At 39.0% G+C, this 18,202-nt stretch overlaps 1 protein-coding gene across 3 annotated transcripts in view; it reads left to right on the top strand.

Annotated features, from left to right (window-relative positions):
* HLTF (helicase like transcription factor) overlaps window positions 1-17,383 on the top strand; it is a 29,794-nt gene extending 12,411 nt beyond the window's left edge. For all 3 annotated transcript variants that reach the window (XM_060274490.2, XM_035133509.3, XM_088669105.1), the window contains exons 14-25: window positions 1-95; window positions 756-899; window positions 3,224-3,362; window positions 5,717-5,852; window positions 6,093-6,272; window positions 7,664-7,788; window positions 10,694-10,872; window positions 12,084-12,203; window positions 12,862-12,974; window positions 13,570-13,750; window positions 14,705-14,785; window positions 15,944-17,383. In XM_060274490.2, the coding sequence (XP_060130473.2) occupies window positions 1-95; window positions 756-899; window positions 3,224-3,362; window positions 5,717-5,852; window positions 6,093-6,272; window positions 7,664-7,788; window positions 10,694-10,872; window positions 12,084-12,203; window positions 12,862-12,974; window positions 13,570-13,750; window positions 14,705-14,785; window positions 15,944-16,084 (1,634 nt within the window). In that variant the 3' untranslated portion in view covers window positions 16,085-17,383. The remainder of the gene's footprint in view (window positions 96-755; window positions 900-3,223; window positions 3,363-5,716; window positions 5,853-6,092; window positions 6,273-7,663; window positions 7,789-10,693; window positions 10,873-12,083; window positions 12,204-12,861; window positions 12,975-13,569; window positions 13,751-14,704; window positions 14,786-15,943) is intronic.
* Window positions 17,384-18,202: the final 819 nt, after the last annotated feature.

Below are 18,202 nucleotides of genomic sequence, written 5' to 3'. Positions count from 1 at the left end.
GTGTTGTTACTATACAGCATAAGAAAAATGAAGGTGGAGAGACACTTGGGACAACACTGATCATTTGTCCACTTTCTGTCCTAAGTAACTGGATTGTAGGTTTTAAATTTAAACAATTGTGCTTTTCTAAGATAAAAATAGGGCATCTTAACTTCTAAAAAGAATGTTAAAGTGAGGATATATGGGGATTAGAATTTTAATACAGCCTAAATGTTCATAACCAAGATTTAAAGCGCAACCATATTTATTCATATATCCTATTGAATTCATTGGGGCTTATTCTAAGGTAAACAAACATAGAATTGCAGCCAGAGTAATATAATTTAAGGCAGTTGATGATGAATCGAATGGGTTGAGTATTTCTAATGTTGACTGTGCCTCCAACCTTGAAACTATGGTATGCAAGTTGCTCTCAATTTTTCAGCAGAACAACTTCCATTGTAGCCATAATAAATCTGTATTAGGCTTACTCTTACTGTGCTCTATCAGGAAGGGCTGTGGCTCAGGGGTAGAGCATCTGCTTTGCCTGCAGAAGGTCCTAGGTTTGATCCCTAGCATTTCCAGGTAGAGCTGGGAGTGTCTCCTTTCTGAAAGATGGAGAGCTACTGCCAGTCAGTGACTATAGTACTGAGCTAGATGCACCAAGGGTTATGGTTCCTATGTTCCTGACTGTAGTATATCTTAGAATCCTCTTTATAGACAACAGTTATTGAGCCATCGGTTAATTGCAACCTTCTGGTTAATTTTTATTTCAGGATCAGTTCGAACAACATGTGGATCCAGGTGTTCACTTGAACCTTTATGTTTACTATGGCTCGGAACGCAGCAAAGATCCTGCGGTACTTTCAAGACAGGATGTCGTATTAACAACATACAACGTTTTAGCTAGTGACTATGGAGTAAGTATGGTGAAAAGTTGCAGCAAGATAAAGAAAAGCAGTTTATACTTCATAAATATTTTACTTTTGTTCTAAAATACTATCTAGTAGCCTTCAGCTTTTTTCAAATCAATGCCAAATGCTCCATTGTATTATTTCTTTGGTTTTTTTTTAAAAAAACCATTAATCTGCTTTTCCCTTTGTATTAGTCTTTAGTTCAGAACAACCATAAATATATGAAGGAGGTTTTCGTCTTGCAGAAGGGCGTCTCCAAACATAAACTGCCACCGCTCATCTCATATCATCACCCATGACCTCTTTCCCCAGATGGGCACCAGATAAAACTGGCGCACTTGACAACTACAGGGGCAGGGTTCCTCCATGAATCTGCAGTTCTAAGCAGATGCACAGAGAAAATAGGCTTTAACATTTTCTGATGTCTCCAGTTGGTAGAAAGTGGGATGAGATGGCAAATGTTCTCTTCCACTCCTGCCCAGGTGTTTTATTTTCTAGTGGCTTCCAGTCGCTAATGGTTTCTATGCTTTTATCTTGCAACAGTTTAATGTTTTATATTTGAGGTGTTCATTATACTCTAGCTGCACTATGATGCACTTTTATATAGGTTGTTATACTTTATTATACTGTCAGGTTTTTTTTGGATTCTATCCAACCAAGTCATATTCAGAGCCAGACCCACTGAAATTGATGGACGTGACTAACTTGAGTTCATTGATTTCAGTGGATCTCCTCTGAGTACAACTTAGTTGGCTACAACTCTTGGAGTCTTGTTCTACCTGGCATTAAGTGCTTAAATTACTGTAATGGATAGCTTGGAAATAACTCGGATGTTATTCTAAGTCAGTTGTTACAGAAGGAGTAGTAAAAATAAGTGAATTTCCTACCTGGAAGCTCTCAAGGCTTTTATGTTTTCCAGCTGGGCAACAGAAAGATAAACATTTGGTTCCTGCTCTTAGAGCTTGCAAATCATATCAGTTCTGAAAATTGCATACCTTCTAAGGATGTTAAGTGGAGACTGATCATTGTAAATGTAGATGTGGGCATTTAAAAACAGATCCACTGTGCAGTGGGCGTGCATGCTTTAAGTAGCAGTATAGCGGTTTTAAAACAACGTGCTCAAGGAGCAAATCTTTTACAGCAGTTTTCAGTTGCAACTGATGTTTGGAATGCAGTGGAGAGAGAATACAGCTCAGACTGGATAGTAATGCAGGGACTATGTTTGGTGGTGCAGTGCCTGGTGGCTTTTTTGTCTGTTTAAGCAGCTGACACTATCTTGCCTTCCTCTGCCTATTTCTTAGGTGATATTATTAATTGCATCTTGATGTGGGTGCTCACCATTGGAAATAAGAGTAGAAAACTTTGGTTTTTCTTATACAGCTCCAATGGAAACACTTGCAAAATACTGAGCTGTTTTTGGCACCTGCTAAAATGTTTTTGTTTAGGCAAACATGTCCCATCATGTAAATTGGATGTGTATTTTATTATGCAATTTTATTTTGTAATGTGTGTTTTTGTGAGTGTGATACATATATTTGAAACTCCTTATTCTATTTATGTTTTGATTTTATTTTTGGTCAACTTTATATGTTATGTAAACTGCTTAGAAGTTTAGTGATTATAATCCTGTTAAATAAATAAAAGCTCTTTCTGGAGTGAAATAGGGTCTGTATTACACTTCCATTTTCTCTGTCCCTTAAAGACAAAACTGCTTGCTTAGCTGCTGTTTTATTTTAAATCATATGACTAACAGTTCTATTGATACGTTCTGATGACTGTCATGGGAATAAATTTAACAAATCTGTGTAGTATCTGCTTTAGATGTGAACTGTAAGTAGAGCATGCTGTATTTAAGCCATTCAAACAATTTCCCATATCTTACACAGAGGGTGTGTGTGTGTGTGTGTGTGTGTGTGTGTGTGTGTGTGTGTATGTATGTGTGTATGTATGTGATTTGGGGACAAGTGTGGCCCTCCAGGTCCCTCTATCTGGCTCACGGGGCTCTTTCTAGGCCTAGGCCACACAACCTCTGTCTGCACTTGCACCTTCCTTGAGTATTTTTATTGGTTGAAATTGTCCTTATAATGCCTCTTGCATTAATTGGATTGGATTTTCAGTGAAGCAGCAAAAGTGATTTGGCTTCCAGGGCTTCATGCATGCTTGATGTAACTGACTTCCTCTATTCCTGTTCATAAAGGTTACGTATATTCTTCTGGAATAGAGAATGAAAGCAAAATGGTTTCTTTCATTTTTTAAAGTCACTCTGTTTATTTTACATAGTTTACTTCTATTCTTAAAGTACTACAGCCATTATTTAAATTTTGTTCTAGGCCAGAGGTCATAGTCCTTTACACAAATTAAAATGGCTGAGAGTGGTTTTGGATGAAGGACACACGATACGAAATCCAAATGCTCAACAGACAAAAGCTGTACTGGACCTAGATGCACAAAGAAAATGGATTTTGACAGGTAATTATGCCAAAGGGAGAACACTGCAGCACTGTGTTAATTGACTATAAGAGTTATGCCTGTTGAACAGCTTACTGATTTCAGTAAGGTTTTTCAACAGTACTGTGATGCATTATGTCTCTTAGTTTGTTTTGCACTCTGTAAGATTGCTTTAGTTAAGATTGTAGCTTGCTACTTGCTTTGGGGGCAAGTGTGTGCACTCCTCCCTCCAGGGAGCATTCAATTAGCAAAATTCAGCCCAGGCAGGAGCAGTCAGTGCAGTGGGATAGTACTGCACCACCCTATTGACCACACTGTTGCTGCCACTTAGCAGAGTGGGGCAGGGTAGTAGCAAGGTCAGAGCTGTATGGACAGATCAGCAGAGCCAATCTGGCACTCCCAATGGGGTACCCATGCAGCCCTGACCTGGCTGCCACTCTGATCTGCTCCTGCACCATCCTGGCAAACAGTAGACCCCACTTTTGGAAGGGTGGCAGTGCAGCAGCACCCTGTCTGCAGCTGCTCCTGAGCATGTGGAATTTAGCAGCATCTAAGACAGGCATGGTTGGACAGTGTTCTCGAAGCTACGAACATGAGTTTGACCAAACTGCGGGAGGCAGTGGAAGACAGGAGTGCCTGGCGTGCTATGGTCCATGGGGTCACGAAGAGTCGGACACGACTAAACGACTAAACAACAACAAGACAGGCATCCTCAAATTGCGGCCCTCCAGATGTTTTGGCCTACAACTCCCATGATCCCTAGCTAACAGGACCAGTGGTCTGGGAAGATGTGAATTGTAGTCCAAAACATCTGGAGGGCTGAAGTTTGGGGATGCCTGAACTAAGAGATGCAAAGAGCAGTTCTGCTAGGGATGCAATATCTGTATTTCCTTCCCTTCTGATGATACTAGCTGCTCGGCATAGGTGCCACCCAGAGAAGCAGCCAAAACTACTATCCTATTCCAATGGAAGTGCTATTTCTGCGTTGAGCGCCTGATGTTGCTCAGGGGGCGGTATGAATTTCTTTGCTGGAAAAAACTGCATTTGTAGTGCATATGCAGACATTTTCTTGCTTTCAGATGATACCTCTCTGAGAGCAAGCACCTTTTCTACTGTATTTTTCTGGCTGCCTCCAGCACTGCTTTTACTTTTCCAGTCCATAAATTTCAGCTGCAAAAATGCAGCTGAAGTGGCTGCTTCCTGTTCTGAACAGTTCAACTGCTCATCAAACAATGAAGAAATTAGTACATGAACTGATGGTGTTACTGTTAAAACCTGATTTGAAGTCATGGTTGGACTAGATTCAAACGCTTATCACTGTTTAGTTTTAATGGACTACTGGGATCAAACCCATAAACTTAGATTAAAGAAAGCATCTCTCCCAGGACAGCAATTGTTCCTGGCCTTAAAGTCAGCGGAGTTTAAATTTTCACTTAATTGTACAACTGAATAATAGTTTGAACAGGGACACCTAGGCTGAGAAATACCAGCCATCACACCCTTTTCTTGTGCCACAGCATCTCCAACTCTCGGGGAAGCATTTATTGAGGACTCTGGGACTGGTGGGAAAAACAATAGGCTGAAAAGTCAGCTTCTGCCAGCCCTGTTATATGAGCTGATGATCCAGAGATCCAGCCCATTTTTAACTTGCTGGTTATGGTGAAGTACTGAGGTTGACATTAATATTAAAATGAAAACGCAGCTTTGTAAACAAATGCATCAATGCAGTTTAAGCCCAAGAATATTTATTTTCAGTGTAAACTCTTATTTTAATCAGGCTCTGTGACTTTTACAGTACCTGACTAAATATGTTTCGAAAGCTAAGCAAAGTAGATGCCAGAACTATTGCATTTTGCAGTAGTGAGGGACTTCATTATTTACAAGGAGGCACTGCTTTTAAAAACCATTTTTAATTCATGAAATAAAATCATCAGGATCTAGTGCCAGAATGTGTTGATCCAAAATAATAATTGATGATCCAGCCTTGCAACGGTGTGTGGATTTCCACCAGCCTGCAAGTCAGCCAATCATCTTAAGGCAGGTTCATGTCTCTAAATGTAACTTTATAGGAAATTAACAAATGTTTTAATATGTGAAATTGATTTTAAAAAACTTGCATAGGAAGCTAAAAGCTAGTGTAATACTAATGTTAGAGCTATTACTTAGCAATATTTGGGTGTGATTTTTAAAAATAATGCATAAGAATTCAAGCTGATACTTTGAAGAACATGCCAAAATAATTTTTTGGCAAGTTTTTGATACCCGTACAAGGATATTTTTTGTTTAACCAGTCTTGACTTTAGTTTTTGTGTGAATTTTATGTGGTGTAATCATAATGTGTGGCATGTTTTTGTTTTGTCTTATCTTCTTTTTAGGCACACCTATTCAGAATTCCTTAAAGGATTTGTGGTCTCTTCTTTCCTTTTTAAAGCTGAAGCCTTTTACAGATAGAGACTGGTGGAACAGAACTATCCAGCGTCCTGTCACTATGGGAGATGAAGGAGGGCTTAAGTATGAAATGTTTCTAGTTTATAGTTTTCTAATACATATCCTTGATGAGTAAAATTTGTAAGGATCAGTACGTGGGTTATACATAAACTGAATGATGTGTGAAGAATACGGACTTCATTTAAAGACCTTTTAGTATATTACAGGAAATTTGCAGTTTCACTGGGTATACAAGACTGAGCGACTGAGATATAAAATATATCTGATGTTAAAGCCTCACGGGTGCTTCTTTTGTCTTGCTAGGCGTTTACAATCCCTAATTAACAGCATTACACTTCGAAGGACTAAAACAAGCAAAGTTAAAGGGAAGCCAGTTTTGAAGCTCCCGGAGCGCAAAGTATTCATTCAGCATATTACACTTACAGATGAAGAGAGCCACATGTATCATTCTATGAAAAACGAGAGCATTGCTGCTATTAGCAGGTAAATAGTGCCAGCTGTTAAGTGGAAGAACAGAATTCCATTAGGTTGCATTCAGTAGTTGTTGTAGTCTGATTTTTTTATCTTGTTGTAGTCTGATTTTTTTATCTTGCGTGTCTTATAATGCATTCCTAAATATGTCTACTCAGAAATAAGCTCTGTTGCATTCAGTAGGACTTAACTCTGAGGTAAGTGTATACTGTACAGTGGTACTTGGGTTACGAACTTAATCCGTTCCGGAAGTCCGTTCTTAAACCAAAGCGTTCTTAAACCAAGGTGTGCTTTCCCATAGCAGCGGGGAACTCAATTTACAAATGGAACACACTCAACAGGAAGCGAAACATATTCTTATTCCAAGGCAAAGTTCACAAACCAAAACACCTAAACAGTGTTCTCAATCTAAGTTGTTCATAAACTAAGCTGTTCTTAAACCAAGGTACCACTGTATAGGATTGCAGCCCTGTATATTCCATTGTAATAAAACTCCATGGAATCCAATATTAAGACTTATATATTCATTTTTTATAATTTTTTATTTTCAGTTTTCATGTACATATTAGACTTCCCGTCCCCCCTTTTGTGGTTTCTTGTCTTATTTGAATTTGCTAACACTGCATTTTTCACATTACTCCTTTTTTAAGTTATTATCTTGATAATACTTTTAACTGCTTGATTTAAGGTAACTCTACTAATGTACTTAATTGCATGCCATGATTTTTCCAATATTACACAACTGATCCCCACTCTTTATGTGTTTGTGTGTGTGTGTGTGTGTGTGTGTGTGTACACACACAATATTAATACTCCCAAGCTGTTTGATTATGTAGAAACTTAACCATTCTTCCTTCAGTGGCCAGCACATTAGCCGTTTTTGTTGCAATTGGAATAGAATTAACAAACTTCCATGATATTTTAATCAAATTAGTGCTCATCAATAGCAACATGGATTATTAAAAGGATGGTTGAGAAAACAGGAACATCTGCTGCAACTGTTCAGTGACTGCTTGGTCTGTTGTATACAAATAAAACTGCATTGTCAGGCAGAATGCTGTTCTTGAAACGGGGCATGAGATTTTAACTAAGTGGCTCCTGATAATGTCATTGTTTTTCAGTTCGTTACAGAGGGTTAAATGACACGGGAAGCAAAATGGATACACATACATTTACACACCCCTTACACTGAGGTGCCTCATTTGATAGCCTGGATTGTAATCCTTGGTTAAGTCACTGTTTCTAATTGTAATAATATGGTAAATAGGACCTAACAAATCCTGCAAAGTTCTCTTATTATGGCACAAGAGAGAATTGAGCCAGAATTCAGAGGATTTGTGGGTCACAGCTCAAGTATTTAAACTGTAACACTTGCTTTATTTAATGTTAAAATTATCCTGCAGGTATTTCAAAGAAGGAAGTGTCTTGACCCACTATGCAGATGTTCTTGGTGTGTTGCTCAGGTTGAGACAGTTGTGTTGTCATCCATGGCTCTGTACAAGTGTGTCCTCATCCAGCGGTACAGAAGGTAAGTATCCCCATGTTCTTTTAAAAACATAGGAGACCTTTAATCTCAGGTGCTTACACTTCTTGGTTTACAGCGGTTGCTGATGATCCAAATGGGTTGGGTAGTATCTCTCAACATGTGACGAAGGCAGGGGAGCAAAGAACTCCACAGTAAAAAGTTGTGTGTCACCCTTTCTTCTATTAATGCACAGCTGCCAGTTGTTTAGTATTCAGATCTGTGTAATTGAATACCCAGGAGACCAGTATGGCTAGATTACCAGCCAGTTGCCCTCCACGTGTTTTGGACTATAGCTTTCATTAGATTCAGTCAGCATGACCCAGTGGTCAGGGATGATGGGAAATACAGGTGAAACTCGGAAAATTAGAATATTGTCGAAAAGTGCATTTATTTCAGTATTGCAACTTATTATTTTTTCTTTTTCTTTTTCTGTTTACAAATGCAGTCTTTTGGAAATTCCACAGTAATAAAACCAATAGTTACAATAATACAAAAATAAACATCGCTATTACATTTCATTAATTACATTCCATTTATAATTGACCCGCCTAACAACAAATAATTACAATTACAACAAATAAAGGCTTGACATATCTTGCTTTGCATGTCATGCATCTATCTCATATATTGGTTTCACCTTTTAAGTTGCATTACTGAAATAAATGCACTTTTTGACGATATTCTAATTTTCCGAGTTTCACCTGTATAGTCTGAAACATCAAGCAGGCAGCAGGTTTCAAAAGGTTATCTTAGTAAGAAAAATATAGAACTGGAGAGTAGTTTTATGGTTACAGATGCGTTGCAAGTGTAAAGAACTGGAGAAGCTTGTTGAAGTAGGCTACAGTGTTGTACATTGCTGGTTTTCCCCAGGATGCATTTTGCATGATAAGTGTTGGCTCAACATAGGACAACTTTACTGCATGGCCTAATAGTTCTTCCTGCAATCTGTTCTTTGGGTCTCCTAGCCTCTCTTACTTTGACCATCATTGAAGCGAGATGAGCCTACATTTATCATATTTCCCCATGTATAAGATGATGCATTTTGCAAAAAAAATTTGGTATTGTCTTACACACAGATAGTGAATGCGGGGGGGGGGTGGTTTGCGATTAATGGCAGCAGCAAGCAGGAGAGTGGCGGCAGCGATTGGTGGCTGTGGTGAAGCGGGCAGGCGATTGGCAGCTGCAGCAAGTGGGCGGGTGGGTGGGCTGTTGGTGGCGGCAGGCAATTGGCGGCTGCGGCGAGGTGTGTTTTGGCAGTGGCTGTGGCAAGTGATTGGCAGTGGAGGGCAGGCGGAAGTGAGCGATTGGTGGAAGTGGCCCCCCTCCCAAAAAAGCTAAACAATTTGATTTCTTAATTTTGGGTTAAAAAATAGGGGTCGTCTTATACACGGGGGCGTCTTATACACAGAAAAATATGGTATATTTCGGTCTGACAAGGCAAACAAACTACTTATTCTCAAAAAGAAAATAATTAAATATTTGCTAGACAAAGTCAGTTTGTGACTAGTGGGCACTACACAGGACTTGAACTTGTGGGCTACATAGTGAATCTCATGAGTAAGCTGTTGCAGAATTTTAGCTTCATACTTGCTGAGAATAATTTTGTGTATGTAAAAAGATATTTCTGTAAATATCTTATCTGAGAGAACTAGAATGTGAAATGTTCAAATACATAGTCTCAAAACAGATACTTGGAAAATGAAGTTTGTTATCTCATATGGGGGAAAAGATAATTCTTTTAAAATGCTATTAAATATCACTGTAGTGGTAGCTCTTCCCCTTAAACATTGTTGTTGTTGTTTAGTCGTTTAGTCGTGTCCGACTCTTCGTGACCCCATGGACCATAGCACGCCAGGCACTCCTGTCTTGCACTGCCTCCCGTAGTTTGGTCAAACTCATGTTCGTAGCTTCGAGAACACTGTCCAACCATCTTGTCCTCTGTCGTCCCCTTCTCCTAGTGCCCTCAATCTTTCCCAACATCAGGGTCTTTTCCAAGGATTCTTCTCTTCTCATGAGGTGGCCAAAGTATTGGAGCCTCAGCTTCACGATCTGTCCTTCCAGGGAGCACTCAGGGCTGATTTCCTTAAGAATGGATAGGTTTGATCTTCTAGCAGTCCATGGGACTCTCAAGAGTCTCCTCCAGCACCATAATTCAAAAGCATCAATTCTTCGGCGATCAGCCTTCTTTATGGTCCAGCTCTCACTTCCATACATCACTACTGGGAAAACCATAGCTTTAACTATACGGACCTTTGTCGGCAAGGTGATGTCTCTGCTTTTTAAGATGCTGTCTAGGTTTGTCATTGCTTTTCTCCCAAGAAGCAGGCGTCTTTTAATTTCGTGACTGCTGTCACCATCTGCAGTCACGAAATTAAACATTAATATCTAAGTATTTGAGTACAGTGGATGAGTATATTGTTCCAATTCATCACTTAAGATGAATTGTGATATGGTATCTATTATCTAAAAGCAAACATGGGTGCTGACAAAAGTGGAACCAAAATGTGGCTATTGTGAAATAAAATGGGCAATGACATCCTTGAGGGATAATACAAGTTCTAAAACATTCCAATCCTTTAGGGGAATCTTCCATGAAAAAACCTAAATGCCACCAGCTCAGCCCAGTGAGGACTAACTATGGTCACCACCCACAGAATGTTGAGAATCAGCTGGAAAATAAAAAGGGGAAATCAGGAGGCAGGGAGAGAGATACGAAATAACCTGCTGGTTAGGGGAATGGCTATCTGGACCCTTCAAAAAGAACAAATCCTACTAAAAGATGAAATACACTGCAACATTTTGTTGTAGATCCTGCTGAAATAGATGCACTTTGATGGTTATCTTGCACTGTGATACTTTAACCCTGTAACATCACTCTTTTTAATTTTTCGTGTATGTGTCTGGACAGATAAATGTACCCCTGAAGAATTGCGTAAGAAATTAATAGAAAAAATGAAGTTAGTGCTAAGCTCTGGATCAGATGAAGAATGTGCCATTTGCTTAGAGTCCCTGAACTTTCCTGTGATAACACACTGTGCCCATGTGTTCTGTAAACCATGTATCTGTGAAGTCATCCAGAGAGAGAAGGTTAGTTATTACCTTTATGAAACTGCAGTGAAAGCAGTTTATATCAGTGGCCAGTAGGGCTACTGTTTTGATTAAACAGATTAATACTCCTTATATTTTATTTTAATTTATTGCCATTGAAACTAATCTGCTGACTTTTCTACTGCATGTATTCCTCTTGATTCTGACCTTTTGATTGTACGGACCTACATTGTATTTCCCCCCCCCCTTTTTGCATGTGTTTATGTATGACGGCTTCACATTAGACTGAATTGGTACATTGGACAACTTTAAAATGTTTAATTTCAAGGTTTTGCTCAATACCTTTTTGTCATATTTTCATTGCTGTTGCATGTTTTTTGGTGAGAGGGGGGGAAAATGCATAATTATGCTACTAATGGTTAACAGGTCCTACATGGCATTCTTAATTCTTTCGTGGGGGAGTAGTGCCACCCACCTCATGTCAAACCAAACAGCAGATCAAAAGTGGTAAATATCACTCCTGTGCAAGACCTCATTATTATTTTTTAAGAAACCCAAATGCACATTGCTTCCCTTCTCTATTTTGTCTGTAGTGAAACATAACTATGGGCTGGTAATATTTGCTGTTACGCACTTCTGGCAAATTATTTTGTTTTGAAAAGCTATGAATGCCTGGAGCAGAAAAAGGCAGTGGAGGTTGGGGGCAAGTGATTGCAGAGAGGGACAAGAAACACACAGCCCAGATACATTCCATCAAGTTCCACCCAGTGAGGTGGAGGCAAGCAGTGGACAACCAAAGAGTATTCATGACTGAAGAAAAACAATGTGTGGAAACTAATGTGCTAACCCCACACATAGACAACCTGATCTCAATGACCTCTCTGCTATATAAAGCCCCCGTCAAAGCAACCTTCATCTAAATAGGGCTCTAGCCCACAGCAATACAATTAATGGTGCCAGTAAGCCAAACTGTATCTAGGAAAGAAGGGAAGGGGACTCAGATGTCAATTGTACCGTACACAATATGGCAGTATTGTTTAATTTGTTCATGGTAGAATGTTACCTCCAAAGAGACCTGATTAATTCTTTGTAGTATTCACTTTGTATATTGTTTTATGTGAAACCTTACCCTCTTCAAAAAAACCCCCCACTGAACTACTAATGTAATCATAATACAAAAGCTAGCCTTTAAACATGCAGATCACAACAGTGTATTTCTCAGAACTATAAACTTGTGTTGTCTTTTTCAGACAAACGCCAAATGTCCTCTTTGCAGGAAAGTGGTTGGATTAGAAAATTTAGTAGAATGTCCTTCAGAGGAACTGGATAGTGGAAAAAAGCCTGGCCAAGAATGGGTATCTAGTTCAAAGGTAAATGTCAGATTCGAACACTTCATTCTTTCTTCTGTGGTATGCAAAACATGTTCTTAATGTGTTGTGCATTAAAATGCATCAGAATATTCTGTGCCCTCATTGGGGATTTAAGCAATTCATCCAGACTCTTGCAAGAACTTTGCTTTCTCCATATTATTTTCTATTACCTTGTCCTTGGCTTTAGCCATCTACGTTGCTTTATGCCTCTGAAAGCAGCGGGAAGTGAGGCCATAACTGGAAAGAATTGTTACCTCTGAAAAATACCTGGCTTGCACATTTGTGACTTCCTGATATCTTCCTGCATTTAATTCCATTTATCAATGTGACTTAGGTTGCTACTTCCTGAAAGTTACACATTACTTTCATGTTGTATGTGTTAACAGTTCCTGTTGCTTTCCAAAATTGAGATTCTAGTAATGACTTTTTATATAGGAAATTAGTTTTCTTCCCAATTTTTGTTCCAGGTTCACCAATTTTCTTTCATTTCTGTGAGGCCAATTATTTTTGGTATGTGGTGGTAAGAAATGAGGGAAATGATTGGACAATCTAGCACACGGGACTCTGAGAACATGCATGCTTTCCTTTGTAACAATAAAACCTTAGGAAAACGAAGAGATTTGTTTGTAAAACTGAAAATGACTACTTTGTGTTTCAGGTCAATGCCTTGATGCATGCCTTGATAAAACTAAGGAAGCAAAATCCTACTGTTAAGAGTTTAATAGTTTCTCAGTTCACAAAGTTCCTGACTCTAATAGAGATTCCACTAAAGTAAGTAGAAATATGTGCTCGCTAAGTTTCTTCAGCAAAGAACTGAAAAATGTAAATACTTGATATCTTGTCTGCTGTGCTGTGTGCATTTCTGCCCCTGAAAAAAAAACTTCTCATGAAAAAAAAATCAAAACTTCATATCAAATTAGGGTTTGTCATTTTAAGGGGGGGGGCTTAGTTTTTGCAAATTTATTGAGTGAGGTGTCTTAAAAAGATGTTTTTGGGTGTGAAGAAATCAAATCTGCTATTTTTATGGTTGGACAGCATTTAGCTTAGTAAGTCTACATTTGATGAAGAAGCACATAAACTGCTTTTGAAAAACCAAAGAATTTTAGTTCTGAAAATGTCAGATAACAATTATAATTAATAATATAACTGCAAGTACTTGGCAATCATTTTTAATGATTTCTATGCAATTTTACACACATTTTACTTAGCAGCAAAATACTAATCAAAATATATTTTGATAACCTAAGTCATGTTATAACTTTTTAGCACCTTCATTTTGGGAATTTGGCAGTTGAAAAATTCAGCATGCCATAATATGAGGTCAGAACATTCAATTTTACTAACGGTTGTACTTCTTCTGATTCAGGGAATCTGGGTTTGCTTTTGCTCGTTTGGATGGGTCTATGACACGGAAACAAAGAGTACAGGCAATCCAGCAGTTCCAAAGTAATGAAGAAGGGTCCCCAACTATAATGCTGTTATCTCTAAAAGCTGGTGGTGTTGGTTTGAATCTCACAGCAGCTTCACAAGTATTTTTAATGGATCCAGTAAGTATAAACTAGTCAATCAGTGTGATATTTACTGGCTCTGCAACACATCCTAGAAATATAAGAAGGAATGAGAAATTCATTTTTAGCAGCTAGATAATGGCAAAAGAAAGTGTTAGCTGCAGCAAAAAAACACAAGTTTTTCCCCATCAGGTTAGCTGTGGTAGAAAACCTGTAATAAAGCTGCTGATTGTAAATGTGCATAAGTTAACTTGAAAAGCTAAGGGAGCAATCCTAACCTCTGGCTGGCAGAGGTGTGGTTTGATGACCTTGCATTTTCAGGAGTAGAAGTTGTGGAGCGGGGAGGGAAAAAGTCCCTTTGCTGTCCCAGCTCCAAAGTTGGTTCAACAAAAGGCCCAAATTGGGCCTGTTGTAACATGATGTCAGCAGGGTTTGCCCAGCCTCTCCTTTCAGGGGTTTCTGCCGGTTACTGCTGTTGGAAATGCTATCTACCTGGCATTTGGGATATGTATGTTGAGGTGCTCCTTGCTGGTGGAGGTTGAGCAGGGGGACATAATGGTTCCATCCATACCCCTTTAAGATCAGGAGTTTGTGTGCCTGCTATCATCCTTATAAGAAAAAGTGAAATTGTACCAGTTCATTCCCCAAGGTCATCTTTAAAGGCTTTATATCTTATGGAAGTGAATGTGCTCCCCTGGAGAGCCTTTGTATTCTAGCTTAACTATAATTGGAAAACCTTATTTCTTCAAGAATACTCTTTATTCCAGGCAGCTTGATGGGATAGGCAGTTTGTCACCAAGAAATGGGCTGGTGGACTGATGTGTCATGTATAATAGAAAATGGAATATGTTCTTCTCAAGTCTTCCAATGCCATGCTAGTAAAACACTAAATAAAGTTCCACAGTGCTATAGTGATCATGGCTTAGAAATCTGAAATTTGAAAGCACATTACTTTTGGCAAGGCTTAGCATGACTACTGAATATCTCTGATAGGCTTGGAATCCTGCTGCAGAGGACCAGTGCTTTGACAGATGTCACAGACTTGGGCAGAAGCAGGATGTTGTCATCACCAAGGTGAGCTGGCGAATATCTTTAGCACCTGTGGTTATAAGAAGTTGCTTTTAATTTGAGCACACCTATCCATACAGCTGAACCCAGAGCCTGCAGTTGTGCTTAGGGATGCAGTATAATAAAAGAGGGACTAGCAAGGAATTAAATCACATTTTCTGTATTGCAAACATGTGGCCTTTGAAACAACAGAGTGTGCATAGAGTAGCTAAGGGTGTATGTGAAGAGCGTTAAAAAGATCATATTTTGCCAGTTAACTATTTAGCACAAAAATGGGAAACAGACTGAATCTTGCTTCCCTCACCGACAAGATTTTAGTTTTGTAAAATGGCCTATGCTGTTTGTGCAGGAGTGGGGTTCGCAGATAGTTTTCTATCTACCGTAAGTTGACATAGTAATGTAAGACAGCTTCCCCACACATCAGGCTCCTTGCTATATGAGCATTTGCAAATAGAAATGAAGGCACTACTTTCTTCTTGTTGCTGTAAGTTCTAGGACTGTACTTTCCATAAATATTTTTCCTGAACTCTTAGTTTGCCAAATTTCATGGAGGACCACTTAACATCATGGTTTTTGTTCTACAAATCAAAGCACATAGAACCAGAGTTAGAAGGGACCCTGAGGATCGTATAGTCCAACCCCCTGCAATGCAGGAATCTTGCCCAGCATGGGGCTTGTGCTCACAAACCTGAGATTAAGTCTCATGCTCTACCAACTGAACTATCCTAGCATACAATAATGATATTTAGATAATGGATGTGCATGTGTTTTGTGAGATTGAGTGTGTCAGGTTTAAATCAGTATGGGGCCAAGTACAAATACTATTAACTATGGTTTGTGAACCACAGTTTGAGAACCTTTATCCTAGAATGGGGAACCTATGGACCTGCAGCTCTTGTTGGACTCCCAAGTCTCATTAGTGTGGCTACGGGTCAGGGATGGGATTTGAGAGTTCACACCTGGAGGGTCACAGGCTCCCTCATCCCCCATGCTCTAGTATTTGTCTCCTTGCTATTATTACTTCTTCACATCATAGTAAATGAATCACGCTTTAGGATAGCATGTTTTCAGTAACATATTTAAAGTACCTTTGGAAAAGTAATATAGCAGTGAATTTCCTTCCCCCCCCTTTCATTTGCCATTTTCTTTAAAAACTGCATTTAGTTCATTGTGAAGAACTCGGTGGAGGAAAACATGCTGAAAATCCAGGAGAAGAAGAAAGAACTTGCGACTGGAGCCTTTGGAAGCAAGAAACCTTCTAGTGAAACAAAAATTAACGAAATCAAGACTTTGATGGATTTATAACTTGAGATGTTAGGCCCAGCTAATTTACAGCTGACCTGATGTTACTTGTTCAGTGTGTACATAGCATTATAATTACTCTGTTAAATCATCATTGGCATAAGATGTGCCATGTAACAAGCAGACTGATGCAGTTGTTATTATTATTATTATTATTATTATTATTGGCTGCATTCCTAAGGCATGGTGGCTCTCAATTTTAGGACAGATGAGAACTTTAATTACTCTCATTTTTCTGTCTATCCATACTTCCCTCCTGGCCACCATTTCCCTGGGAAATAAAAGAAAGATTTTTGTTAGCTCCTCAGGTGGAGCCCCCCCAGGTTGTGTCTCCTCCCCCCCCCCCGGATTCTTTGGATCCAAGCCTCTCCTGGCATGTCCAAAAATCTTCCTGATATGATATCCCCACTTCAGGTATTATTGGCATCAGAACTGACATTGGCAGGGCCATAGCCACAGACGTTTTTGCAGCAGTGGTTGTGGGGGACCAACAGCAGATCTCCTTTGCTGAAGTATTGGGGGAGATCCAATGTATCCTATATTCCTTAGGACTGCAGACATAGGATTTAAGGTGGTGGCTATCCTGAACATCAGGACTTCAAAACGTAGTTATCAACATGTTGTTTAAATGCACTGATGCCCTTTTATCAAATTTTCTTGAATTGTGTTTAGTGTACGAAGGGCACATATTACTCATAACAAAGAATACTATGCTTTAAAGTAGAGTTAAATGAGTCACCTAGCAGTGTCATATTTTATTTGTGTGTTGGGCAGATTGACAATGACCAACATGCTTTTGCTCTGGGGCGAATGCCAGTTAGATAACCTAGTTCATGTGCTCCTGTAACTGTCTACATCAGTAGAAAAGGATTGTAAAATGAGGATGTGTATGACCAGAATTAAGTTCCTTCCTTTTTTTGTGCTACACTATAGCCAAACAATCTTAACTCCTAAAAGTAAAATATTTTAAGTTACAGCTTCACAATTTTTAGTTAATTGCAAACTCTTAATTTTACAGTGATATGACTTAAAACGCTCTATAGATTGTTGTCTACTATATACTGCATTTTCTACTATCTTGTACAGCAAGAATCAGGATTTAGGAAATCATGTTTACTGAAAACAAGTAAACTTCAGAAATCATAGTTACTGAAAACAAGTAAACATTTGTCTGAGTTGTTACTCTGCTTCCATTCCCTTGCTGCAAAGTCATTCAAGAAATAGCATCGATTGAAATAGTAAAACCTCAGTAATTTGGTGGAAGTTTTATTTCTAGGTAAATAAAATTGTGGCTTATGCAAACTCATGCCTATAATCATTAACATTTTTTACGCTTTTTGATTATCTGCACAGTATGACCTGTAAACAGCAACTGAGGCATAAGCTCCTGGCAGATCTTGTAAAAATGCACAAGAAGAATCGATAACAAGCTTTATATCCATGAGCTTCTCACCCATCGCCTAGCTTATCTGCTAATCAGAAATAAAAATCTCCGGTGCTGATAGCATTCCCCTGCTGTCCCCATTTTATGCTGGTCACTCTTAGCAAGTAGTTAAAACTAGTGGAACACGGAAAAAAACACATTGAGATGTGGCGTACTCCTGTACAGCATTCTGTAACCAGCAAGCCACTCACTTCCTCTCATCATTGTGCCATTTGAGATTTTTCCATCCCTTCATTTTTTCTTGAAGCTTTGTTTGTTTGTTTGGCTTTGTAAGGATTAGCATGTAGAAATTTGATGGATGAGTGCTAAGTGCACAAAGGGTAACATGAACTAAGAGTGGGTAACTTTCCCCTGTTTTTCCTGTAGCATTTTAACAAGACAGGAACACAATTTTCCCTTGATAGTACATCAGGCGGGTTATCATCACTGGACCACAGCTCCTGTAATCCTTGACCATTGGCCATACTGGGCGGAGAAGATGGGAGCTTGAGATCAGCATCTCTATAGCTTCCTTGCCCTTGCTGAGATGATAAATTATGATGGCAGTTGTTGTTTATTGTGGCAGTCTTCTATGGACACCACAGAAATGGGGAAATCCAACACTGCTAGTGGGATGTGCATCCAACAAGTAGCCAAAACATTTAAGACCTTACTTCTTTCCGGAGGTACGTTCTTAA

The sequence above is a fragment of the Zootoca vivipara genome, chromosome 5, assembly GCF_965207765.1.
Source record: "Zootoca vivipara chromosome 5, rZooViv2.hap1.1, whole genome shotgun sequence".
NCBI lineage: Eukaryota > Metazoa > Chordata > Lepidosauria > Squamata > Lacertidae > Zootoca > Zootoca vivipara.
Note: the sequence above shows the minus strand (reverse complement) of the source record. Positions and strands in the feature narration are given on the sequence as shown.